Genomic DNA, 27241 nt, shown 5'->3' on the forward strand with positions numbered 1-27241 from the left:
ATATGTATTGCCTGGCAATATTTGTAGGCTATAAATTGTTTATGCGATAAACTGACGTGGCGGTAAACTGCTAGAGATTAATTGCTGGTTATGAATTGCAGGCGATAAACTTTACTAGACTTAGTTGAGGAAAGTTTAAGAAAATTTAAGTTTATAAACAATTTATAGCCTACAAATGATCGCTAGCATATTTTATCGCCAGGCAATACATATAATTTATATAAATTTATTGGTCATTTTAAATTGAAAAATAAGGCTTTTCTATAGGTGTTATTTAAGAATTAAGTGCAGTTAAAAATGGAAGTTATATGCTAGATATACATTTCCTAGAAATACATACCATTGCAGGTGCTTTAATTTAATTGCCTGTTATTTTCCAAAATTGGAATTAGGTAGGTACCTACTTAATTCCTTTAACTTAAGTGGAAGTGATCTGGCCGACAAAAAAAAAGAAGTATCGCGATTATGATTTACGAATTAAAAGGCTTGTTAGTGCATACGATGAACAGGGTGATATTGTTGATTCTCTAAGAGGTATAGTGCATAATATTTCTTATTAATAATTTACATACTGTGTTGTAAATATTACAGTTTCTTAGTAATTAATTATCCCAATGTGACTGATTCTGAAGATTGCATAAACATTCATTTTGAATTTTTTCAGTGTACTATGACATACCTAATGTTATAATTAGTTTAGTTTAAAATTAACCAATTGTTATATTGTTCAAATAATGAATTTTTTGACTATTTTTGTGATACATGTAACTATTAAAATACATAATTTACCTATTGAATTACATATTTCCATACATGTGTTTTTTTTTATTTCCGTACTATTCCCTAATGGTTCATAGAATTCCAAAAATATGCTAATCATGGCTTAAGGCAGAAATTTAAATAAAAAATAAATTTTTATGATTTGACCAAACACATCTCATTGCTTCTAGATGGTAAAACGCGATAAACTGACACGGCGGTAAATTGCTGGCGATTAATTTTCCTAGACTCAATTAAGCTATTTATCTCTCTAAAAGTTCATTTTTATAATGGAAATTGCACTACACTTTCATCGTTATCCTACGTTCCATTATAAGAATCAATTTTGAACGCCTTTGTGATATTTTTCTAAAAACAATTGCACTTACCGGTTTCTTAGGCTTTTCTGTTAGCGCATTCTGCAGTGGCGGACAAAAAAGCTGCATTGTGCATTGCAGAAATGTTTGAAATGCATTTGTTAGATAGCATATATATCTCTGTGAATGAAATCCAATATAAAGACTCCACCTATGATATATCTAAATTCCATAAATATCTTCCCAAAGTGTAAAATGCGTAATTAATGTTGAAATTAATTACGCATCATGACAACCAAACATACGTTTTATTGCATTTATGTGTACAAACTGAAATGACAAGTTAAAGTAACAGTATTATATATGTAAATCAGCAAAATAAGTCCTCAATATTTTGTTATTCCTCCTCGGGATGCAATTACAGCCTTGCAGCGATCTGGCATAGAGTTAATCAACTTCTGGATATACGGTTGCCCAATTTCGTGTTACCACACCCTTACAATGCTCTCCTGCAGCTGAATCTTACTTGTTAGCTTCTTCTCAGCAATTTTAGATAACATTATGTACCAGAAATTTTCAATAGGTTTCAAATCTGAACTGTTGCCGTGCCAGTCCAACACTGTTAATGCCAGCATTTCTTGGATGTGACTGCACTTTAAGGGAGGAAAAACAAGGGAAAACATTGGTGTACTTATGTTTTAAGCATTGTGAGACAAGAAGACAAATTTATCATTAAATATAAATAGCATAAAATTTACCAATTTTGCTGTGTGGCAAGGTGCTGAGTCCTGTTGAAAAACGGCGCCTCTGTATCCAGGTGGGAAGGAGCAGCAGAGCATAGCACACACTTCTTGATTAGACCAGGGTTCGAGCCTGTCACCACCAAATACGTAGGATGCGGAAAGGTCAGAGAACGACCACCACATATTCGCGGAGCAATGTGGCCTTAGTTGCTAATGCTCCTAAAAACACAAACCAAACCAAACCTGTTGAAAAATGCAGTTTTGGACATCTGTGTGGTGATCCCTAATAACAGGTTTCAGGCACTCCTCCAAGATAGCAGTGTAGGTTTCTGCATTCACCATTCCGTTAATAAACTTAATTCACCCCACCCTTTACTTGTTATGCTATCAGGATGGTATGCTTACAATTTTCGGCTTCTGACATATGACTTCCCATCCGAACCATGCAGGTTGAATTCGATTCACCAGAAAAATGGTGTCCCATTGCTCTTTTATCCATGAAATGGGCATTTTAGCCCAAGCAAGTCGCTTCTTCCTCATTGGGTCAACAAAGGCTTCTTCTTGGGCCAATAGGCATGCAGACCACATTCTGAAAGCCATCTTTGGATAGTTTGTGCACTTGTTTCAACACTAGAGGCCATCTCATAGTCCTGTTTTAGATCAGGAGCGCTAGCATGGCGATTACAAAGGCATAGACATTTCAAATATCGATCTTGGGAAGGCATAGTCACTCTCTTACGGCCTGATCCAGGTCTTCTCTTCATATCACTGGTTTCACGCTTTAATTTCAGCATCCGGGATACTGTTGACTGGTGCCAGCCTATTTTATCATCGATAGCATGCGTAGAAAGCCCTTTCTGGGACAGGGCAACAGCTTCGCTTTTTTTTTCTTGGTGTCAACTGAACATATGGAGCTATGCTTACACCTCCACAAAACAGGATACTAATGAGCATGTATACCCTTCAAACACTATATTTATAGAAACAGCTGATGCAATACCTTTGCTTTGCAACAAACAAAATGATTGTAATCAAACAATATCTTATGCGTTTCACTAAATATGTTACTTTTTTTTTTTTTAGGGTGATGCAGTTTTTTTGTCTGCCACTGTATTATAAATGGGTAGTAAACTCGATCTTATTGCATTTGCGATAATACCAATAACTGGAATTCTTTGGGTTTTTACATTACAGTATTATGGTGAAATGTGTTACCCTTCACTGAAATCTTCAATCATATAAAAAACAATTAATTTTAGAATCTTCTCTTCATTCCTATTTACTTATTACAATGGTGAAGGGGAAAGGGACCAATGAAAATTGCAAGCTGGCAGTGCTAGGAAACAAAACAAAATTGATTTAGAAATGGAGCTGATTAATTAAGAAGTACAAAGCAGGATAAAGTTTGTCATCTATGGCATGGAATTAGGTCTCGCTGCTTCAACAGTGAATACTATTTTAAAGGGCAGTGTGCATATAAAAGAACATGTTAAAGGATCAACAGTGATCACAAAACAGCGTTCAGTTGCTGTATCGAAGATGGTAAAGAGCTGTTAATAATATGGATGGAAAATCAGATTCAAAAGCAAGTGCCCCTCAGTCCAATGGCCATTCAAGCAAAAGCAGTAAGTATTTATGAAGATAAGTATGGCGAACCCCAAGCCAAGTTCGTAGCAAGCATTGGGTGGTTTGATAGTTTAAAGCATCACCGCTGGTTTTCAAAACATTAAAGTATGCAGTGAAGTCACCACTGATGATTCTGCAGATGCAGAGAAATTTTGTGATGTGTTGGAAAAAATCCCTTCTAAACATTGTTTGAGCAAGCTTAATGCTGATGGGATGATTCTTCTTGTTCAGATTACTCACCTGAGGGGGCATAAATTCAAATTGAGGATAGACAGTTGTAGAATTGATGTGTGAAAACTTACCATATTTCCCCATGTATAAGATGCACCTTTTTTCAAAAAATTTGGGGTATAAAAACTGGGTGCGTCTTATACGGTGGTTGTAGATTTTTTTACTTGCATTTCCCGCTTGTTGTCTTTGCGCTTATTGTTTTGCACTTGTTACCAGTATATTAGGTTACGTTTTGCCACGTTTTGCCCAGAAATGGCTCAGAAAAGATTTTTGTACAGTACTGAATTCAAGTTAAAGGTGATCCAGTTTGCAAAAGTGAACGGAAATCGTGCTGCTGAACATAAATTTGGTCCTCCTCCAACTGAGAAAACAGACTGGCTACAGGAAGAAGAAACCCTACTGAAAACGCCACGGCAGAAGAAGGCCATGAGAGGCAAGTCATCAAAATGGTCTGATTTAGAGAGGGAATTGAAGATATGGATTGAAGAGCAAAACGCAATTGGAATTTCTGTGTCCACAAAGATGGTTCAACATGAGGCAAGAAGAATTGCTGATGAAAAAGAAGTTACTGATTTCAAAGGAGGACAAAATTTATGTGTCCTCCTTCAGGTTCATGAAACGGAATGGACTAAGCATGTACACGCACCAGACTTGCCCAAAAGATGCCTGAAAGCTATGAGCAGAAAGTCTTTGAATTTCATCGTTTTGTCATTCGATGTCAGAAGACACATCGGTTTGAGTTGGGACAGATTGCAAATATGGACGAAGTCCCCCTTCAATTTGATGTCTCAAGTAACAGAACTGTTGATAAGAAGGGGGTGAAAACTGTAACTGTGAAGACAAGTGGACATGAAAAGAGCCATTATACAGTTGTTCTAGCTTGTTGTGCTGACGGAACCAAGCTGCCTCCTATGCTGATTTTCAAATGCAAAACAATGCCAATAGAAGACATTCCTCGAGGAGTGATTGTCCACGTTCATGACAAGGGCTGGATGGATCAGGATGGGATGAAGATCTAGTTTGAGAAAGTTTGAAGCAGGAGACCAGGTGGGCTCTTATGCAAACCTACCCTATTGGTGCTTGATCAGTTCAGGGCACACATAACAAAAAACACAAAGAAGATTGCTGCAGAGCAAAAAACAAAACTTACCATCATACCTGGAGGCTTGACATCCCAGCTCCAACAGTCGGCATTAACAAACCCTTCAAAGCTGCCATGAGAGACGAATGGAACCAATGGATGAAGTCTTCTGGGGACAATTTGACACCAGCAGGAAGAGTGAAGAAACCAACTATAGGAGAAGTTTGTACCTTGGGTGAAAAGATCCTGGGATAATATCAAGATTGAGATCGTTGTCAAGTCATTTAAGAAGTATGGCATTTCAAATGCTATAGATGGAACTGAGGAGGAGGCAATGTATGAAGACAGTGATTCGTCATCAGATACAGATAAGGACAAGCTAATGGATGGGAGTTTTGACAGTGATGGAGTTGTATGAATTTTATGATGAATAAAACTTGAGTTCAATAACTTTATGTAATACATTTTTTTTCAAATTTCGAGCCCCAAAATTAGGGTGTGTCTTATACATGGAGAAATATGGTACTTTTATAAAGCGGGTGGTTGATTTCTGTAACAAACTTCCATCTGTTTGGAAGTTGATAGGTTAAATAAATTCAAGGAAGAACTGGACAAACTTTGGGAACAAATGGATGGGTGAAATGGGAAGGTTTTTTTTTTTTTTTTTGCTGATGCTGTATAAGCTTGTTTTATCTTACATTTCATGTATCAAAATAACATCTTTATAAATAAAAAAAGAATGCAGTTTTACCATTGTTTTTAATGGTTCTAAAGACTTTGAAACTAGTTGAATTTAGGAGAGATTTTATTGTAAGGATGAAAAATTTAATACCAACTGCTATTAATCCTTGATTATATGTTTGAATTTTGGTTCTGTATTACTTAAATATATTTTTATATATAGATTTGAATGTGTGGTCTAAAGTATATATTATCTTATAGGATGTATGTGCATTCAGTTATTTACTATACAATATAAATAACTTGAATTTGGCAAGAGCAAATAGTTAAGGTAAATTATACTTGGGAATGAATTAATTTTTTTGCAGAACTGCTTACAACAGTAGGTTTCTAATTTGTGTGCTACTCCCAAATCGGGAAAATTTGAGACTGTTGCACGTAGTAGTGGCAAATGATGCAAAAAAAAAAAAAAACCAACACACGCACTTCACCACATCTATATCTTCCAAAAATTTGTCTGGTTCTTTGAATTTATTTAAACTATTGTCTTCCACACGTCTTCCCCCAACCATCCTTTCTCAACTTGAATTTATGTCCTCTCATGTGTGTAGTCTCAGCAAAAGAAGAATGCCATTAACATTTAGATTACTGAATACATTCAAGACCTTAAACACCTCATTTAGGTTTCCCCAAATGTGCCTAGTTTCCAGATGCTGCAATTTGCAGAACTGAAGTCTTTCTAGGTATGAACACCCTTTTGTTCCCTTTCACTAATCTAGTTACCCTTCTCTCCAGACCTGTATGCAGTACACAAGATTCAGCCTAATCATGGGCTTGTAGAAGGGGATTATCACCTCCTCATCTTTGCTAGCAAAGTTTCTGTATATCATTTACAAAACCCCATGAGCTGTCCTGGCTGCATGGCAGAAACTGCACTGAGGAAGTCAGTATAGAGCACGTGAAATGAAAGTTCAAGAATTACTGAAGTGCTAGCACTGCAGCATGCAGTTAGGCAGTGAAAATAACTGCATTAACCGGTAATGAAGCTATAACGGTGAATGAAGAAAAACTGCTAAAGCATTTACCACATTGTCAGTTTTGTCTGCACTGCTGCCAAGTCATCTCATGGGGTTTTTTCATCGCAATAGTTTTATCATCCTCAAGATCAGAAATGTGCACACTGGGCTTCAAAGAGGCAGTTGCAAAACAAGCATGCAAGATGACATGTTTAACAGAATTTACAGATTTCCAACATGGAATGACAGTAGGATGCCACATAAGCAGGTGTTCTGTACAAGACATTCACTCTGGGGATCCCTAGATCAGTGGTTAGTGAAGCCATATACAAATGGAAGAAGAATGGGACTGAATCTGCCAAAAAAATGGCCTGGTAAACCCCGAAAACTAACAGAACGGACAAGAGAATTCTGTGAAGAACTGTGTGCCAAATCATAATTGCCATTGTCTCAAGTCATACAAAACCCTCTTTGAGAGTATTGTGACTAATGTCAGCACTGGTACAATATGAAGGACACTCCACGATATGAGTTACAATAGTTGTGCAGCTGTCCACAAGCCATCGATGACCTCAACAAATGCCAGATGCCGATTAACATGGTGTAAGGAGCACACATCATGGACTGTAGAGCAGTGGAAAACAGTCTTATGGACAGACAAGTCGTGGTTCACACTCTACCAGTCTGATGTCCTTTCCTCCCAACAATGAAGATTGGTGGAGGTAGTGTCGTGGTATAGGGCTCCTTTATGGTTTGGCTTGGGCCCATTAATCATTATTGACAAAACCATGAATGCTGTGCAGTACCAGGACAGTCTGGACAATTATGCACTTCCAATGTTATTGCAGTACTTGATGAAAGGCCCATACCTGTATCAGCAAGACAACACACCATACCATACTGGTCTGGTCATATCAGAATGGTTTAAGGATGTGGGCGTGGAAAAGTTGGATTGGCCATCCCAGAGTACTGGGATGGCCAATCCAATCCAATCTGAACCCTATCGAGCATATTTGGGATGTATTGGATTGTCAGGTACGTGCACATTGAGATTGACCAAAGAACAAGGCCGAACTGGTGGCTGCGTTAAAGGCCAAGTGGAAGAACATAACTCCTGACATTTATAAAAGGCTGGTTGAGAGCATGCTGCCAAGATTGAAGGCCCCCATAAAAGCAAAAGGTTTCAGAACAAAATATTAAATGGACTCAATAAAGGCTGCTTTTTTTTTTTTTTTTTTGTCTAAAGGCAGGTTTTTTTTTTTTTTTTTTTTTAAGGACCATTAGCAACTAAGGCCATATTGCTCTGGGGATATGCGGTGGTCATTCCCTGACCTTTCTGCATCTTACGTATTTGGTGGTCACGGGCTCGAACCCCAGTCTAATCAAGAAGCATGTGCTATGCACTGCTGCTCCTGCCCACCTGGCTACGGAGGCGCCCTAAAGGCAGGTGTCCAGATATTAATGGTAGGGCAGTGTATATATATTCACCCAGACGTGTTTAGACATATCAATACCTGCAAGTCAGGTAGCTATATAAACCTGTAAAGTGTTTTTTCCACATTCAGTTGTTTTCTAGTGCAGTCATGCTAACTGGTACTTGCTTATAATATGATTTTCATATCCTGCATCTTTGATAGTGGCAACTCATGGTTGTGTGAACAGTCCAAATATAATTTGTGGTAACTACATTATTGTGGCAAAATGATGGCAGGATGTAACATCATTTGTGAAAAATATATATGCCACTTATTTTGGAATTAAATTAGGACACCAAGGTAAAGGTTTCAACCCCAGGGGTGCCATGTAATTTGGGTTTAAATTACTAAACTTATTATTATTTTTTAAAATTTATATGTTTATTTCACTATAAAAAGGTGTAAAGCAGATGTCGGCAACCTTTTTTTGGCTGCGGGTCATAATCAACCAAAATGTGACTATTAAGAAGACGGTTCGGGTCAATGGGTATTTTCATTTTAAAAACAGTCTGTTAGTGAATAATAAGATAAATTTTATTGAGAAAACTATTACAATATGCTTTTAAACTCTTTTTAAACTAAACATAAAAAAAAAAAAATTATAATTCTAATTATTATAAAAACAAATATAATTGTCAAGTTTTAGTTCATTAATAATTTATGAAATTTATTTATAAGCATTCTCTTCATTATCAATGGCTCCCCTGATGCTGAATTTGTGACATCAATTTTGTCAAGTCTGATTCATACTTAGTCACCTTAAGATGAATACAAGCGTCTGAATTTTCGGTAGTTAATCTGCTCCTGTTCTTACTTAAAATAAATATCATGTGTGAAAATATTTGCTCACATTTATAAGTAGAACCGAACGCGGACAAAATGGCAAAGCCAATTTTTTTTCAAAGATGAAAACTTCATAGGAAGTGATGCCCAACGTGATGATATCATGAGAAGATGATTATCTTCCGTGTTTTCTAAATCTTTCTACAATGTCTTGAATTTGCCCGTCCACAACATTGAACTTTTAAAATCAATCATTTCTAAACATAAATTGTCAATTTTAAGATATTCAAAATACTGCAAATCTAAAACATTTTCCTCTATTTCACCGTGCTTCTTAAAACTTTGAAATCTACTTTCAAATTCACTTTTAATGTTCAAAATACAACTTTTGAACATATTTAGATTGCTTTCATCGATATTTTCTTTCTCATATTGGCTTTTTAGTAAGAGAAAGAAAAGAAATATTTTAGTTTTTATGTCAGTTTCAAATAATATTAATTTTGAACAAAAACTCTTCCATTCCTCATACAATTTTCAAAATTGTGTGGTTATTTCCTTGTATTATAGACATAATATAACATTGTCTATTAAGAACAAAAGTCTTAAAAACCATTGTTTATCATTGAGTTCGAGATCATTTTCACCGATTTTGTAAAGAAATATTTGTATATCATCAAAGCACTCTACAAATCTATTAAGAACTTTGCCTCGACTTAACCATCGTACTTCAGCATGTAACAGAAAATCTCCATATTTCGATTCAATTTCCTCCAAAAAAGCTTTGAAGCGCCTGTGTGTTAATGTAGATCGTGCTACTTATTATGTTTACAATCTTAACAACCTTTTCCATTACATCCTTAAGTTGTTGTGTAGATGCCTTTGCAAATCAAATAAATTTTCTTCATGTATGATACAATGGAACAATAAAAGTGGGCGGCCAAGTTCATTTTCCATTAGTTTCACAAATCCAACGTTTTTTTCCTCTCATAGCTAGAGCACTATCAGTTGTTATGGAAAACAATTTACTTTTTAAATCCAATATTTTCCCATTTTTGAAATTTGTAAACTCTTGTACTTGACCCAAAATATCAATGCCTTTGGTCATGTCATTCATTGAAGCAAGAATGCATAGTTCTTCATTGACGTTCGAACTATTTATTGATGCAAATCTAATAATAATTGCCCACCTAGTCATACTATTTACATTGGTACTTTCATCGAGTGCAATGCTAATTACGTCACTAGATAACAAATCATTTTTGACCTTTGCTTCAATATTTTTTGCCATATCTTCAATGCGACGCTGAACTGTTCTGGCCGACAATGGCATTTCTTTAATTCTCTCAATTATTTGTTTTTATTTGTGAAGTCATTGAATAAATAAGTGTTCAGAACAATTTATGAATGCGTTTTTCAAAAATTCGCCGTCTCTAAACGGTTTTCTGTTGGTACCAATACTAAGAGCTGCAACAAAGCTGGCAGATGTAGCGTAATTGTGGCTGGTAGCAAATCTCTTCAAAAATTTATTTTGTTCTCCATAATTTAATACACGTTTAGCAACGTATTCATATTTTTCATCATTTGGCATTTCACTCACATCTTTATGTTTTGAAGAAAAGTGTCGCTCAATATTGTAAGTCCTGGCGGTAATTATATTTGTACACAAAGTACATATCAATTTGTCACCATTTTCCATACATCCATACCCTTCAGTCCACACATCTTGAAATAATCTTTTTTGCTGTTTGTTTGTCCGTGGTAATAAAAATAATAATTATTTCCCTTAGGTAACTGTTCTCGTGCTTTTGAACTGAACTACTGTTTATTCACGTTAAAGACAAAGTAAACGTAAACAAGAGTAGATGCGTGATCAGCAGGTGGGCAGGGCTCCTATTGGTTGGCTGCAGGTGGCACGCAGTCAGAGCGCCCAGCCGACCAATAGGAGTGAATAAACGCTCATTGAGTAATGATGAGATTCGTTCGGACAATGTCGCTGTATTCCGCCTATGTTCATTTCTGCAACTTTGTAATCAAACCAAAATGTTAATCTTATTATTTATATTTTCTCATCGTGTTTGTTTTATAATTTATTTTTATATATTATACTTTATTTGCGGAACTCGAGTGAGTCACTTGAAATTATCAAATGGGTCACAGGTTGCCGACGCCTGGTATAGAGTATCTTTTTAATTTTGTGGTGATCTATAATTGATGTTTACTTAATACCTCTATATAAAGAATAAAATTATTATATACTGTATACATATAATTTGTATTACGAAATGTAATTTTTATAATTATATTATTGTAATAACTATATATATATATATATATATATATATGCAGAGAGAGAATCGGATCTAACTGGTAGAAAATTGAGTAGGGGTGCCACAAAATAAAATAAATTTCTTAGGGGTGCCATTATTAAAAAAAAGGTTGAAAACCATTGGGTTAGACTCTCATAAATTGTGCATGGCAAGTACCAGTTAGCATGGATTTCAACTGAAATCCATGCTAACTGGTACTTGCTTATAATATGATTTTCGTATCCTGCATCTTTGATAGTGGCAATTCATGGTTGTGTGAACAGTCCAAATATAATTTGTGGTAACTATATTATTGTGGCAAAATGATGGCGGGATGTAACATCATTTGTGAAAAATATATATGCCACTTATTTTGGAATTAATTAGGACACCAAGGTAAAGGTTAGACTCTCATAAATTGTGCCATCTGTGGAGGGCTTTCAATTGTGGAAATGTTATAAAAAGAAAGTGATCACATTTGCCATTCCTATGGTGAGGAGCAAGCCTCAAGATCATATTTGTTACTGCTACTTTTGTTCCATATATGTAGCAGGTTATAATGCGAAGAACAAACAGGGAATTATGTACCCCAACATTACCTCATCTGTAAGGCCAGTACCTCATGGACCAGAACTACCAGTTTAACCTCCACCAGTTGTTTTTGAAAATGTGCCGTCGAATCCTAAACCTGTCATTTCTGATCTTGAAGTTGATATAAACTATTGTGGTGAAGAAATGTAAGAGTCTGGACCACAGCTGTTTACACAAAGTGAAACCAACAATTTCACAAGAAATATAAATCTATCCAATGGGTTTATAGAATTTTTAAGGTCAATTGAAAACTTAAATCCAAAAATTGAAACTGAAATCCAAAAATCAACTGGCACCAGGAACTGCCTTTTTGTGGTATAGTCACATGGAAAAGAATTGGTTCCCCAATTTTCTGAAGAAGACTCACTGCAAAAAGACTCGGTCTTTTTGCAGTGAGCCGTTTTGCAGTTTTTCAAACTTTTGCAGTTTTTCACTACAAAAAGACTGAAGAAGACTCACTGATAAACTGCAACAGCATTGTTGCAGTTTTTTTTTAGAATTTTGCACCAACAACCATAGTGGAGGCTATGTATTGACCCATAAGAGCAAAGGAGTTCTCCTTCATAATGGAAACAAGTATGCATCCATTCAGCACAATAAAACTACAAAAATGTAAGCTTCTTTTGGAAAAAAATTCACACAAGAATTGTGGCTGTCTAGTGTGCAGAGATTTTAAAGTTATTAATCTGCTACTTAGCCAACAACTTTGTTACATAAAAATGCCTTGCATTCTCTGCAAGTGGGATAGTTGAGCAAGTAGTAAACATTGGGAAAAGAAAGTGTAGCCATCAAGAACAGGCTCTGATACAAGGTTCAAGATGAGCCACAAGCAGTTGGAAACAAAGTATTGTTACCTCCTCTGCATATTAGGCTACAAATAATGAAACAGTTTGTCTAATCCCAGAATTAAAGAAGAAAACTGTTTCATGTATGTTTGCACTAAATTCCCGTTCCTTACATGCGAAAAAATCAAAGCAGGAATTTTTGTTGTAACTCAAATCTCAAATCTGTATCCTGAACTATGCTACCAGATGATATTGTTTATCCCAATGCCATAGGGGTTACTTAAAGTCCCATTCACTTGATATTAAAATTTACCTTATACAGAACACAACTCGCCTGCCAAAAATTCCTGTCCAGCGTAGGGCTGAGCTAATTTATGATTTTAACAGACTGGTCTTTTGGCACACATCCAAAATTTGTAGTGCATTTCCATGTTCTTACATATGCAGAGGATGGGTGCCCTTTCGTTGTTTTGAATGGGAGTGCGTGGGTATAGCTTATTTCATGAATGTTAAAATTCACAAATGTAATTTTATTGTCTGTGGGCCAACTTCGAAAGAAATGAAGGTAAATGCTTTTTGAATATAAAAATTACAACATAAAAAGTGCTGTTTACAGCTTAGCTGCAAGCTGAAACAAAGAAAAGCAGAATATGAATTCATGGAAAAGGCTATTAAATGATGGTGGTATTTTTAATTTAGTTGAATCAAAAATGAAGAGTGTCAAAATGTGTTGCACAGTGGTGGTGAAAGGATACAAATTTGGGGGGTTGATATAAGAACATGGTCTAGAAGAAATGAGGCTGAATATTATATGTGGTGTTAGAATAAGAAGCAGCAAGAGTAGTATACAAGGAGGGAAACTCTGTGCATGAAGAAAAAGAAGAAAGTAAAAAAGAAAAGCTTAAATTGCACCTTAACACTTATTAAATTTCATAATCCTGATGAGAAATTCAATAACTATTTTTATGTCCTAAGAGAAATGAAGAATTACATCAAACACAGCAGTACAACAGGACATTTACTGAAAATAATTGTGGGTATCTTCAAGAAAGGCAATATGACTGGGAGGAATTGTCTTCAACTGATAAAATATATAGTTATTAACTTTTGATAGCTTAATCAAGTAATACTCCACTGCTATTATTATTATTATTAACCCAGTTATGTATTATTATTACATATTGTGATGCAGTTGTTTTTTGGCTGTTTAGATAACTCACAGAGATACTGGGGAGGTTATGGTATTGAAGGAATTATATCGAGTAGACGAAGAAGCTCAGAAGAACTTCTTGAAAGAAGTTGCTGTTCTACGTTCCTTAAATCATGAAAATGTTCTTCAGTTCATTGGTGTTCTTTATAAGGATAAGAAGCTTCATTTAGTAACAGAATACATTAGTGGAGGTACACTCAAAGAACTTATCCATGACCTTTCGCAGCCATTACCTTGGGAACACAGAGTGAACTTTGCACGAGATATTGCATCCGGAATGGTATGTAAAATAAAAGAATTTGAACATGGTCATTCCCTGTTTAATATTTTTAAAAATGTTACATCATTTATTTAGTAACTCAGTGGTATTTAGAATGAGAAATAGAAAAAAATTTATTGTATTTACATTGGTGTATTTTCTAAATAAAACTATCAATAAAGTGCAAGTTTTTACTGAATAATATATCAGTGGCAGCCAACTATTGTTATATATATATTATTTCACCCATGTGGCTCACAACACATGATAATGTTTTGTGGGCCACCTGGGCAAGAACAAATTAGGAAGGGGGACAAGAACATGTTGCACATTACATTATATTGTTTTAACTTTTATATAAAAAAATACTAAACAAAAACTTTAAGATTGAGCTCTTAAAGAGAAAATTACCCCCCACACCTCCATGTATAGTTCTCCTAATATTGTTGCTAAATGTGCAAATGAATTTTATACTAAGCAGGTATTTATTAGACAGTAAATATTAACTATAGTTGCCATCATGTCCCAGGATATAATTTCTGATAATAAAATTGGAATTTAAATGTGTATACTTGCTTTTCTGATTTTTAAATTTTTTTTTTTTTTTTATGAAACACCAAGCATGGCGGGTAACAGAACCTATAGTACTCAGTTAGTATTTTGCATGGATTAAAGGTTGAGAAGATGAAAAAAAAGTACTTTTATATTAGACTTGAATATCTGTAAATTGTAATCTTCAGGAAATATGTTGAGGGAGCTTGTTCCGGAAACTAGAAGTGTGAATTTGAAGTTAGACAGGAGAAAAAAAATTGATGAGTTGCAATACATGTTTGGACTGGTTTTGAAGAGTGTGTGTGTGGGGGGGGGGGGGAATTATAGAAACCAATTCAGACGAACGGTATGCATGAACGTATTCCAGATCCTATTGCAGCAGCATACTGTCATTACTGTTATTAGTAATCCTCCCAGTCTTTTTATCATCTGCAGACTTTAACATTAAGCTTGATATACCTTCATCAAAATCATTGAAAAATATACAAAACAATGAGCCCAATACCAAACCCTGGGTGACACAGCTAATAACATTAGTCCACAAAGAGTAATATCCATTGATTACCAATCTCTGTCTTCTGCCACTCAACTATCCTTTTATCCATTGCAGCAACTTGCCCTTAATGCCATACAGCTCCAATCTGTACAGTAGTCTTTCATATGCAACAGTATCAAAAGCTTTATTGAAATCCAAGTATATGAGATCAAAATTATTTTTTGCATCAAGTTCCTTTGTGACCATGTAATAGTATTCAATCAGATTGGTCAGACAAGACTTCCCCTTAACAAACCTATGTTGTGTCTGAATTATTACTGCTGTCTTGTCTAGATGTTGCTGCAATGCTTCTTTAACCAGTGACTCCATTATTTTCCCTTGAACAGAAGTCAAACTAACAGGCCTGTAACTATTCATGTCAACCTTTGATCTCCCTTTGTAAATTCGAGAAACATTTGCACATCTCCGGTCAGTGGGAACTTCCCCTGAGTCCAAGAATGCTCTAATAATCATGGCTAAGGTTTTGTTTACTTCCTTTGCCACCTCCTGTAATATAACTGGATACATCCCATCCACCCCAGGTGCCTTTCCTATATTTAACTTCAATAATTTCTCCTCCGCTTTGCTGTCAGTTATTACAAAATCATTTAACTCTCCATTAGAGTTTGATAAATACCTGGCCCTCTCCTCCTTGAATAACTCCTCATGTGTGAATGTAGATGTAAAATACTCATTTAGTTTGGTAACTATCTGAAAATGATCATCTACAATAAAACCATTGATATCAAGTGGACCTAGCCGACCGGGCTAGCCAGGTGGGTAAAGTGCCTGCCTGCCTGCCTGCCTGCCTGGCAACCCAAAGGTTGTGGGATCACAGTAAAATGCAAAACCCTTTGGAAGGTGCATTATGGCCACAGAAGCCGATGCGCCAACAACTAAAAAAAAAAAAAAAAAAAAAAAAATTGAGTGGACCAATCTGATTCATCCCCTTCCTTTTAGAGTTTATATAATTAAAGGAGTCTGCTGTTTTTCTTTGCATCCTTTGCCAAAGATTTCTCATAATCTGCCTTTGCTTGTCTAACCTCCTTTGTGACTTGATTACAGACTAGCTTATATATACCATAGGCTTCTCTGTCACCTGATAATTTATATGCATCCCATGCATTTTCCTTCTCTACTACAAGTCACATTAGTTCACCTGACATCCATTTGGACCTAAACCTAGAATGGTATTACTTAATTTTAACAAAAAGCCTAGTAGCTTCCAAGATTACTTCCTTGAAAGCCTTCCTATTTAGAATTTCCTGTCGGTAACATCATCAGTTGATCCCACTATATAGAACTTAAAAAATCTCTGAGACCACTGTAGTCACCTTTACGAAACCAAAAACCCTTCCCTTTACACCTGATGGTAGTTACATCTTTAAGTAAATCCCACATCAGTACACTGTGATCACTGCTGCTTAGTGGTTCCTTTATCTGTAAATTCTTAACGCATGAATAATCACTGCTGATAATAAGATCAAGAGTATTACTCTCTATGGTTGTGTGGTGCCTCCGTAGCCAGGTGGGAAGGAGCAGCAGTGCGTAGCACACGCTTCTTGATTAGACCGGGGTTCGAGCCCGTCACCACCAAATACGGAGTATGCGGAAAGGTCAAGGAATGACCACCGCATATCCCGGAGCAATATGGCCTTAGTTGCTAATGCTCCTAAAAACCAAATAACGAACGAACCTCAACCAAATCGAGACCTACTAGTCAACACACCATTTTCAGTCCCACCTAAAATCCTGTCTCCCCCCCTATCATCTTCACTGGGAGGGCAGTGAAGATGATAGGGAAATGGTAGCACTATTCATCCACTTGTTCATGATGAAATGGAAATTGATAATTAAAAAATGGTCATCAAAAGAAGAAGAGGTATTGATTGTTTTTCCAAAAAAAGATAGAACTCGGGTAGACAAACACAAAGTTCCAGTCTCAGAAAAAATGTGAATGCACAGCAAGAAATAAATAACAGATAAATTAATTCAACAAAAGTGTTGTGGTTTTCGAGCCAGCATTGATGACATTTATGACCCCATTATTCAATACATACCAATATGTATATGATGCCAAGAAACATACTGAAAACCATCAGATGCTCCAAAAATAAACAGACAGTTTTTAGGAAAGACACCACCAACATAGCACCACTCTTGGAGGGATAATGATTTTCACCATCCCATGTATCCACATGAAATAGTTACTACTAAACACTCCTGTTGAAGCATCCAACTCACAATAGGCATAAAAATAACAGTTTGTTTTCTGTATATACCACAGAACTATGATATGCCCTGTAATGAACTAAATAGCCTGATAACACAATTACTTCTGCCTTTTTATAGCCTAGGAGATATTTAACAGTCATTATACACTATTGGGAAATGACTGCATAGATCGCTCATAGATGACAACAATCTGACTCTTAACATGGATCACCGATGTATGTTCACCTCCTGTGGCACCGGTATTGCATTTAATCTATCCCTATGCCCTCCAAGTCTGTTCCCTATTCTGAAGTGGAATGTCTCTAGTGATGCTCTCCATGGTGACTATTTTGTAGTCATAATTAAACTGTTAGATAAAATACCAAATTCTAGTAAACATTAGATTTGTAGATATTTTATCACTCTTCACCCAATAATACAGTCAAGACAGAGAAGTTGCTGTATGCTTCTGATAATGCCATACCTAAAAAATCTATGCAAATACGCTGAAAATTTGGGTGGAAAAATAATTGCCGTGTAGCCAAAAAGGAACAAAATGGAATCTGGAATAACTTTCGCTGAAACCCAACTACAGCCAAACGCATTAAATACCAAGAAGCTCAAGCAAGGAAGAGCTAGCAAAAATGCCTCGTGGGTATGTTTAGCTTCAATAAATCATACCACAACTTCCCAACAAATCTGGAAATATATAGAAAAATAAACGGCAGATATAATTCATAAATTGGTAGGGTCAAAGCATAGGACCTCCATAAATTGCAGATGTCCCTGGTAAGACTTTTGTGAAGGTTTTTGCTGATATCATTTTACTCCAAAATTTTCAAAGATGGAAGATTGAAATAGAAAAAGACAAATTTTCTCTCAAGTGGGGGATATCAACAAAGCCTATAATGTAGTCCATGGTAATCAACCATTCACAATGTAACTTAGCAAACGTTCTTTACGGTCACTTCTTTTGCTTTTTAATAGAATCTATACAGAAAATTGATTCCCAGAATAATAGCACTGTGCTATTGTTCTTGCTTTCCTGAAACCAGGAGAAGACCCCAGCAATACGAATAATTAGAGATCCCTTGCCTTAACCAGCTGCCTTTACACGAATCTTTAGAAAGTTTTAATTCACAGACTTATATGTCATCTTGAAAAGTACAGCCTGCCATACACTGCCTAGAATGAACTTGGGTGAAATGGAACCATCTTAGATTTTGACATAGTCCATGGCAGTATAACTGGTTAAGAATTCCATGTGTGGACATTTGCCCACCATCATCAAAGATGTCTGCACCACAGTTTCTAAGTGTGCTTCCAAACTTAATTATCAAAAATTTTTTTGTAGGAAGATGTCCTTCAGGGGCCAGTTTTGAGTCCCACTCTTCATAATTGCAGCAAACCTCATTGCAGAACAACTTCAAAACATGGTTGATGCAGCATTGTTTCTAGATGATCACAACATTTCTTGCCACTTGAAAAACATGGTTAGTAGAAAAACAATTGCAATGTGCCATTGACAAAGTCTGCTCGTGGGCTCAAGCAGTCGAATTTTCATTATCTCCTCAAAAAACCGTATGCCTCCATTTCTGTCATTAATGTTACAGAAGCCGATGGTACGTGAAAACATTTGTTTTTTTAGGAATAATATTTGATCATAACCTGACTTTCTTTGAACACATGAAACAGTTTTGAACTGCATGCCAAAGAAAGTTAACATACTAAGAATCCTCTTATCCACCAAATGGGGAGCCAGCTATATCTACTCGATTGTACAAACATAATCATTATATAGTTCTAATCACACCTAAGCTTGACTATACAGCACGGGTATATAACTCATCAAGACCCAGTGCTCTTTGCTGGCTTTATCTAGTCCAAGTCCACCATAATGCTATATGCATCTCTTTGGGAGCTTTTTGTGCATCCTCAGTTCACAGCCTGTATACAGAAGCATGTCAAACCTTCAGTCTTGATTAAGGGACAACAATTGACATTGCGCTATGCATCTAAAATGCGATCTCTGCCCAGACATCTAAATTGGCTAATATATTCATGCCACATTAGGGACACTATATCAAAACCATTCTTCAGTTAGTAGGCCTTTAAGAATACAACTGTAGCAGATACTAGCCAACTTAGAGTTGATGCTAGACAACATTGCAACCACAGTACAATCTTACACTCCACAAGTGGAGCAGAGATATGCTTCCTAAAGATAATGTCATGCAATTACGTGCTACCAACATTGACAAATTCTCCACCTTCATTATATACAGATGGGTCAAAGAGCGAAACCAAGTAAGAATTCACACAATTTTCTCCGATGTAATTTTATCAAACATCAGCCATTTTCAATCCACTGAAGGATGAAAGCCTCTCCAGCAACTTTCCAATTCCTTCTGTTTTGTGCAGTGGCCATCCATTTACTATCCACAAACTCATGAATTTCATCTATCCATCTCTGCCATTGTCTTCCAGGTTTTCTCTTAGCTCCTCTTGGGTACCATTCTGTTATTTTCTTAGTCCATCTGTCATCATGTCTTTGAGCTATGTGTCCTGCCCAAGACCATTTTAGTTCTTTAATTTTGATAATAATGTCCTTTACTTGAGTTTGCTGCCTAACCCATGTGTTTCTCTTTTTATCTAACAGTCTGATTCCCAATATAATGTGTTCCATTCTTCGCTGTGTAGTTCTCAGCTTCTCTTCCATTTCTTTTGGTGAGTGCCCAAGTTTCACTTCCATAAGTCATGGTGGGGAGTATACACTGGTTCGTTATTTTATGTTTCAGACAAATTGGGATATTGCTCTTCAGTATGTGACTATATTTCCTGAATCCATCCAAAATTTATTCTTCCCTTGACTTCCAGCCATTTATCATTATTACAGCTAATGACTTATCCCAAATAAGTATATGACTCCACCTTTTCAATTACTGCTCCTTCAATCATTATATCCCTTTCTGTGGTATACTTGTTCATCATTACTTTTGTTTTAGCCATATTCATCTTTAGTCCAAAATCCTTACTAACTCTGCATAACTGATTCAGATTTTCCTCTAATTCTTTGGGATCTTGGCTTATGACCACAATGTCATCTGCAAATCGTAAATGGGTTAGGTACCCTCCATTCACATTGACTCCTTTCTGCGACCAGTTTAATCTTCTGAAAGCTTCCTCAAGGGCAGCAGTAAACAACTTCGGAGATATTGTGTCTCCTTGTCGAACTCCTTTCTCAATTTTAAATATACTACTGTCTTTGTCTAGTCTAATAAAGGATGTAGCATTCTCATATATTTTCTTCAAAATCATAATATATGGGATATCTATGCTTTGTCTTTCCAGTGCATAAAACATTGCCTTATGCTGTATGGAGAAAAATGCCTTTTCATAATCCACAAATGCCAGGCATAATGGTGTTTTATATTCATTTGCTTTCTCCATTAGCTGTGACATTACATGAAGGTGATCCAAAGTTGAGAATCCTTCTTACCTAAAGCCAGCTTACTCTGTTTGATTCTCATCAAGTATTCTTTCTAATCTGTTAGTAATGACCCTTGTGAACAACTTGTAGATGTGGGATAATAAGCTAATTGGTCTATAATTTCCAATTTCTGATTTATCTCCTTTCTTATGCAGCAATATATGTAGAGCATACATATCTACATATATATATTTATATATATATATATATATATGTATCCTAAGAAGTGCAATATACACATTTCCAGAGTTCAATGTGTGTACTTAGAAATTCTTTTGAGACTTCTCACCCTGCTGTGTTGAAAATCTTAGACTTCATATCTGTAGCCAAAGAGAGGAAAGAGACATATTTCTTTTGGGTACTGTGACTTCTCAGAATCTTAGACAGTGAAGTAGGTGGCAGCATTGTCAAGTTAGCCTCAAAACCACCCAATCATGAAAATAAAATATTGTGTGAAGACTTTGATAATCTGAGCTACCAGCAAACACCAGTGGCAACCAGGCTGGCAAGGACAAATAAACAATAGACTACCATACATAAATTTGACCAATTCTTCAACATTGGCTCTTAAGCCTTAGAACAAACCAGCAAGAAGAAATCACACTAGCTCAGCTACAAATAGGATATACACACATCACTCATGCAGGTTCTTCTTAGAGCAGAAGAACCCCTGTGCTTACCATCCACTACATTCTTGTGTATTGCTCAGCTTATGAATGTGCATCCCAAGGAGAATTTTTCTACACCTACATCACAGGAATATCACAAGATTCTGTTACTCCTAAATAATAAAGCTCAAGTGGAAAAGGTTTTTTTCAATCCTGAAATGAGGTGATATTTATAAATTGTTTGCAGCAGTGCTTTTTTTGTAAAAAAAAATAGGTGCCAGTACTGATTCTTTACTGTCAGGAAAAATTGAAAATTAAAAGTATATGAAAAGTACTCTAAAATTTTTTTTTCCTGATATTGTTACTTTAGTAGTAACGTTTTTAGAATAAGAACAACAAATTAAGCATATTAACACAGTTTAAATTTATTATTCAAGTATATAAAAAAATAAGTAAAATGTGAGTAAAATAAGTAAAAACAATAATAACATAAGTAAAAATAATTTCATAAAAGTTTTTTTGTAAAATATTCCAAATTTTCATTAAGTTCTTATCGGACACCCTGTGCCGACTTCTTTTCTTCCTCTTTGTGTGTTGGTTGCTGAATGACGTTTCTGAAGCATCCATGAATCTCATATTTTGCTGGATGGATCGAAGCGGGTTAGCAGTGGGCCTACAGTTTTAAGAAACTGTTTTTGTCATCAACGAAGCGCTGGTTGGCCTGGTGATCAGAACATTTGTGAAAATCCTCATTCACATTCACTCAATGAAATTTGTATCATACTCAGAACATTCATCAAATGCTTCAATTCTTCCAAAATCTTCTTATCAATCAGGTACCTCCGAAATCCCCGAATTGCATTTAACCTAATTGACATTTAACTGTAACCTAATTGACAGTTTTCTAACTTCATTTTCACCAAATGCCGACAATTAATATTTAGAAGAATAAATTCCTTCATTGTCCTCGTTTTCCTTCTCTCGTCATCGATATTGTCACTAGTTCTTAAATTTGAATTTTTTCTTTTCTTTTTTTTTGAAAATGTCCAAAATGACTGTGTCATTCTGATATTCAGGTACTGTGACCATGTAAACAGAAATAAGGAAAATTTACGGAAAAATGTGGATAACGCACTTCCGCGAAACAACATGATTATTTGTCGGGGTAAACGAAAATCACTTTTCTAATTCTCGAACGGTGTCCAACCAAAAAGTGAACTAAAACAGCATTTTAAATTTTGTTAATTATCAAAAAAAATTTTTCATTAAATGTTTTGTTTAGTAAATGTAATTGTGTATTATACTTATTAAAATTTTCGAATATTTTCAATTTTACTTTTATATGCAATAAGATATGGAAAATGTAACACACTAAACAAATCTAATTTTGAATTATTTTGAATATGCCCCTGTACGGGAAAAGGTTGGACACCATTGCAGTAGAAGTTGGGCCAGAGCCCATTGGAAATACACCTTGAACTGCTCACTCTTCACCAGCACGACTTCTCCATATGTGGGACAGGTGGTTGAATAGGCTTTACCAGATACCACTAAGTTGCAGAATGGTAATCCCTTTAGCTCTCTTGATTCATGCAGCAGCACTAATTGCCTAAACTACCTGAAGGCCAGAAATGCGAATATTGGGCGCCTCCGTAGCCAGGTGGGAAGGAGCAGCAGTGCGTAGCACACGCTTCTTGATTAGACCGGGGTTCGAGCCCGTCACCACCAAATACGGAGGATGCGGAAAGGTCAGGGAATGACCACAGCATATCCCTGAGCAATATGGCCTTAGTTGCTAATGCTCCTAAAAAAAAAAAAAAAAAAAAAAAAAATGCGAATAGTGCATACAGAGTTAATTTTTTTGTAATCCGTTCGTTATACGAAAATTTTCTTTGCTCAACAGAAACTATTTTAAATGTAACTTCTAGGGGGAATTCATAATAATTCACTATAAAAGGACTTCATTAAACAGAGGTCAACTGAGTAATTTAGAATTATAAAAACGGTTATACAGTTTTATATAGTAAATATCAATAGTAAAAAATGCAAATTTAGTTAAATAATTTTAAGCTTATTTGAATAGTAGGTAAACATGTGAAAAAAATTTATGGAATATTACAAATTGCGAAGTGTATTGCTTCCAAATATCACACGTCACTGTTAATAAAGGTGCCTGTATGCTATACCGTCGTGTACCATCCCAAAAAAATACACTGGTTTGCAGCAACTTCCTTTTAATTATTGAAATTTAAATGGTACAGGATTGTACACTTCTCAAATAGGAAACATATTAAAATAAAATTTTTTATTTCAAATGATTAATGAATTTTACATTATTGTATAAACCAATTATACAATTTTGTGCACAAAAACTGTATAACTGGTTTATACAATAATGTGAAGATGGTCTTTTTATTTAAATGAAAATTATATTTCTAAAAACTGTTTGCTATAAAATATTTTTTCCGCATTTTTATTTAGGCATATTTGCATTCCATGAACATCATTCACAGAGATCTGAATTCACATAATTGTTTAGTAAAAGAGGTAAGATCTTTATCGTGCAAAATAATAAAAAAATGAATAACTTTCAAGTTTAAACATTTTGTAAATACAATTCACACTTGATGTTTTACATTTTCGTTGCCTTTAGTGGAATGCGCATTTTTTATTAATAAAAATGGTAGTGAAACAGGGTAAGACTTAATGAGAATAATAATGAATTTATTCCAGTAAATTCATTTAAAGAAATTGCTTAATGACTCCTCTGTTGATTATTGTTTAGTGCTCCTCCAAATACTGAATGAACCTCGTGAAATTTTGGAAGTAAAGTGGGGAATCAACACTCCAGAACATAACACAAAAGGTGTCTTTTTGAATTATTGATGTTGACAACACCAGATGGTGCTCTCATATGAAGGTACAACTTTTCTGTAGAAATATCTTCATGGTTAACAGTTTACAAAGAAAGTGTGTCCCTTCTATATTTAGTCAACTTCCTTTGAATAATGTTCCCACAACTGCTTTAGAAGAGATTGAGCATTTTACACTGAATCTTTTTCATTTCTCATATAATGATAACAATGAATTCAGTGCTGGTATTAACTGTAATACAGATTATATGTTACAGTGAACTATAAATACATTATTGAAACGACTTCCCTAAGGTGGCTCACGCAGATTAGGATTACATGTTTTCTTGCACTCTGAGTATGTGATGATTTCTGCAGCAGATCTTGATTCTTTTTGGGTCATACTGGAAACACCGTGTTTTGCCACCAGTAACCATTTTCCTCATTTAGTCCAACGTCCCTTGAATTTGGGGGAGGAGTTGAAAAGTATATTGCCTGAGTATAAATTCATGCAGTTTCAATAACATTTTTTAAATGATTGGTTCTGAAGTAAACAAAGTTGTGTAAATGAGGAAAGATAGACAGAATCAACCACCATGCAGCCATCCAATATTTGAAGTAAAAAGTGACTAACTCCAAAGGCAATTCATGAGAGTATGGTTACAACAATTGGAGAGGATTCCCCTTCCCATACCATAGTTAAAAGAAGTGGGGAAAAGAACAAGGGAAGGATGTTGCAGGTTTTTCACCCATGCTGTGGGTGGGATTTCCTCTGAGATGTTCTACTTGAAACAGTATATACTGATTTTAAACATTCTGCAACTTCTGGAAGCATTCATGTGCCATATTCTGAATAATTTCCTCAGTTGTTTCAAATCCTTGTGACCTTTCAAGGGGGCTTTAAGTTTGGAAACAAAAAAAAAAAAAAAAGTCCCAGGGAGCTAAATCTAGTGACTGTATCAAATGGGAGACAAAAATGCAGTGTTTTGCAAGAAATTTTTGAATGGAAAGCACCAAGTGTTCAGGGGCATTGCCACAACATAAGCAACATTTCCCTGAAGCCCAGTTTTTCTGCCTCTTCTCTGAACAGCATCATGCAATTTGCAGTAGAACTGTTTTATAGTATTCCTGGTTCATTGTTTCACTATGTGGAACAAATTTGCAAAGAACAATATTCATGAATCAAAAAATACAATAGGCATGATCTTCACATTTGATGGAGGTTGTCTTACTTTTTTTTTTTTTTTTTTTGTCTTGGAGAAGACAGTGTCTTCCATTGAGAGGACTGGGCCTCTGTTTCCAGCTTGTAGCCATACGTCCATGATTCATCACTAGTAATGATGGGAGAAAAAAAAAAGTGTGGTTCAGCAGCAGTACAGTGCAGATTCTGACATGAAAGAAGCTGCCCCTCTCTGTAATCATTGGTGAGTCACAGATGGCTGAAAGTATCACATTCTAAAATTTTGTGTTAAAATTGATTGATATATCCCAAAAAAAATCCAATTTCACTAGCATCTTTGTGGATAGTTAAAAGAGCGATTATCCTAATGAAATCATGAATACTGATGATTGAATCATTGGTTTTTGAGGTTGAAGGGTGATGAGCAAGCTTCGTCTTCCATGGACATGCAGTCCTCTTTAAACTATAGAAACACTGAAAAGTTTTCAAGAATCTTCTCCCTGAACTGTTTTTAACATTTCTAGGGGAAGTGGGGTATCAGAATGTACCTTCACCTTCCCCCAATTAAAATTGTTGCCAATTTGATGCTCATTAAAATCACTCAATTTAAAATATGATTAAACACACCTATTCAGTGTGTGTGCTAATTTAGACAAGTGGATGATTCATGCATTACTGTGTCTAGATGAGTCACTGAACATGTGACACGTTGCAACTTGCTATACTGCAGTTTTAAATACAAAAGATAAAATCAGTTCCTGACATTTTATCTCACTTCATATGGCTTTGGACTTATTTTTATCATAGTTTTGACTCTGTTTTCTTGAATTGGTGCACAGTTTAGTTTGTTAATATAATGGTATTCTTGCAGGGTTCAGCATCTGATAATCCTTTATCAACTTCATTGTTTGCCGTTTTCATTCTTAATTTGTTTCTATAGGTTGTCTGTTAGATAGGTGGTATTTTCTAGGTTACTAATTATACTTTATATAGCACTGCATCGTTACCTAATCCCTTGATCAGTTGTATGTTCTGTTATTATTATTGTTATTATTTGGTTTTTAGGAGCATTAGCAACTAAGACCATATTGCTCCGGGGTATGCGGTGGTCATTCCCTGACCTTTCCGCATCCGCCGTATTTGGTGGTGACGGGCTCGAACCCCGGTCTAATCAAGAAGCGTGTGCTACGCACTGCTGCTCCTTCCCACCTGGCTACGGAGGTGCTTTGTATGTTCTGTTGATTTTTGGTTGTTTAGCCTAGTTGTAGTTGTAAACTATTTTTCAGCTAAATTATTGACCTGCTGTATACGTGTGTTTAATTAAATGTTGATAATTCCTGTTACTGTAACCATATGCCACAGTACATTACCTCTGTTATTCAAGTTCCATGGATCAGCATTCTATTCTATATGCTGTTTTTAACTGAAATACCTGAGCCTACTTTTTTATGAGATGGGCAGTTATGCTTCTGGTATGGCCATGTACTTTTCTCAATTACCGTGTGTTTATTTTCTATTTCTACTTTTATGGGAGTTAAGGAGGGAGTATAATGAGAACTGATGTTCCTGTTCATCCCATAGGTATTCCATATGGTTCAAATAGGACTCCACATCAGTCAGCCATTCCAACTTTTGTACATTCATGTCTATGAACTATTCCTGTTATGTATAACTACCGATGCTGTTTATTCTCATAAACAAGATGATATCCCATGACAGCATCCTGTGTATGGGAATATTCCCCCAACCACCAAAAATCCTAAGCCTTACCATAAGAAACAGGTCCACCACTCTCTCTCCTCCAAACTTCATTGTTGGCACAGTACATTCTAGCAGCAGGCATTCTCCACACTTGCCCATCTGAATGAAATATGCATCACCACTGCTCTCTCTCCTCTGAAATCTGAGGCTATGGAGCTCTGTACATAATATATTTGTACAGACCTG

At 35.7% G+C, this 27241-nt stretch overlaps 1 protein-coding gene across 3 annotated transcripts in view; it reads left to right on the forward strand.

Annotated features, from left to right (window-relative positions):
• LOC150081827 (LIM domain kinase 1-like) overlaps positions 1-27241 on the forward strand; it is a 360820-nt gene that overhangs the window by 197236 nt on the left and 136343 nt on the right. For all 3 annotated transcript variants that reach the window (XM_090378920.1, XM_090378921.1, XM_090378922.1), the window contains 2 exons: positions 13606-13884; positions 23744-23809. In XM_090378920.1, the coding sequence (XP_090235046.1) occupies positions 13606-13884; positions 23744-23809 (345 nt within the window). The remainder of the gene's footprint in view (positions 1-13605; positions 13885-23743; positions 23810-27241) is intronic.

The sequence above is a fragment of the Mastigoproctus giganteus genome, chromosome 8 (assembly GCF_048544385.1).
Source record: "Mastigoproctus giganteus isolate SK-2022 chromosome 8, ASM4854438v1, whole genome shotgun sequence".
Taxonomy (NCBI): domain Eukaryota; kingdom Metazoa; phylum Arthropoda; class Arachnida; order Uropygi; family Thelyphonidae; genus Mastigoproctus; species Mastigoproctus giganteus.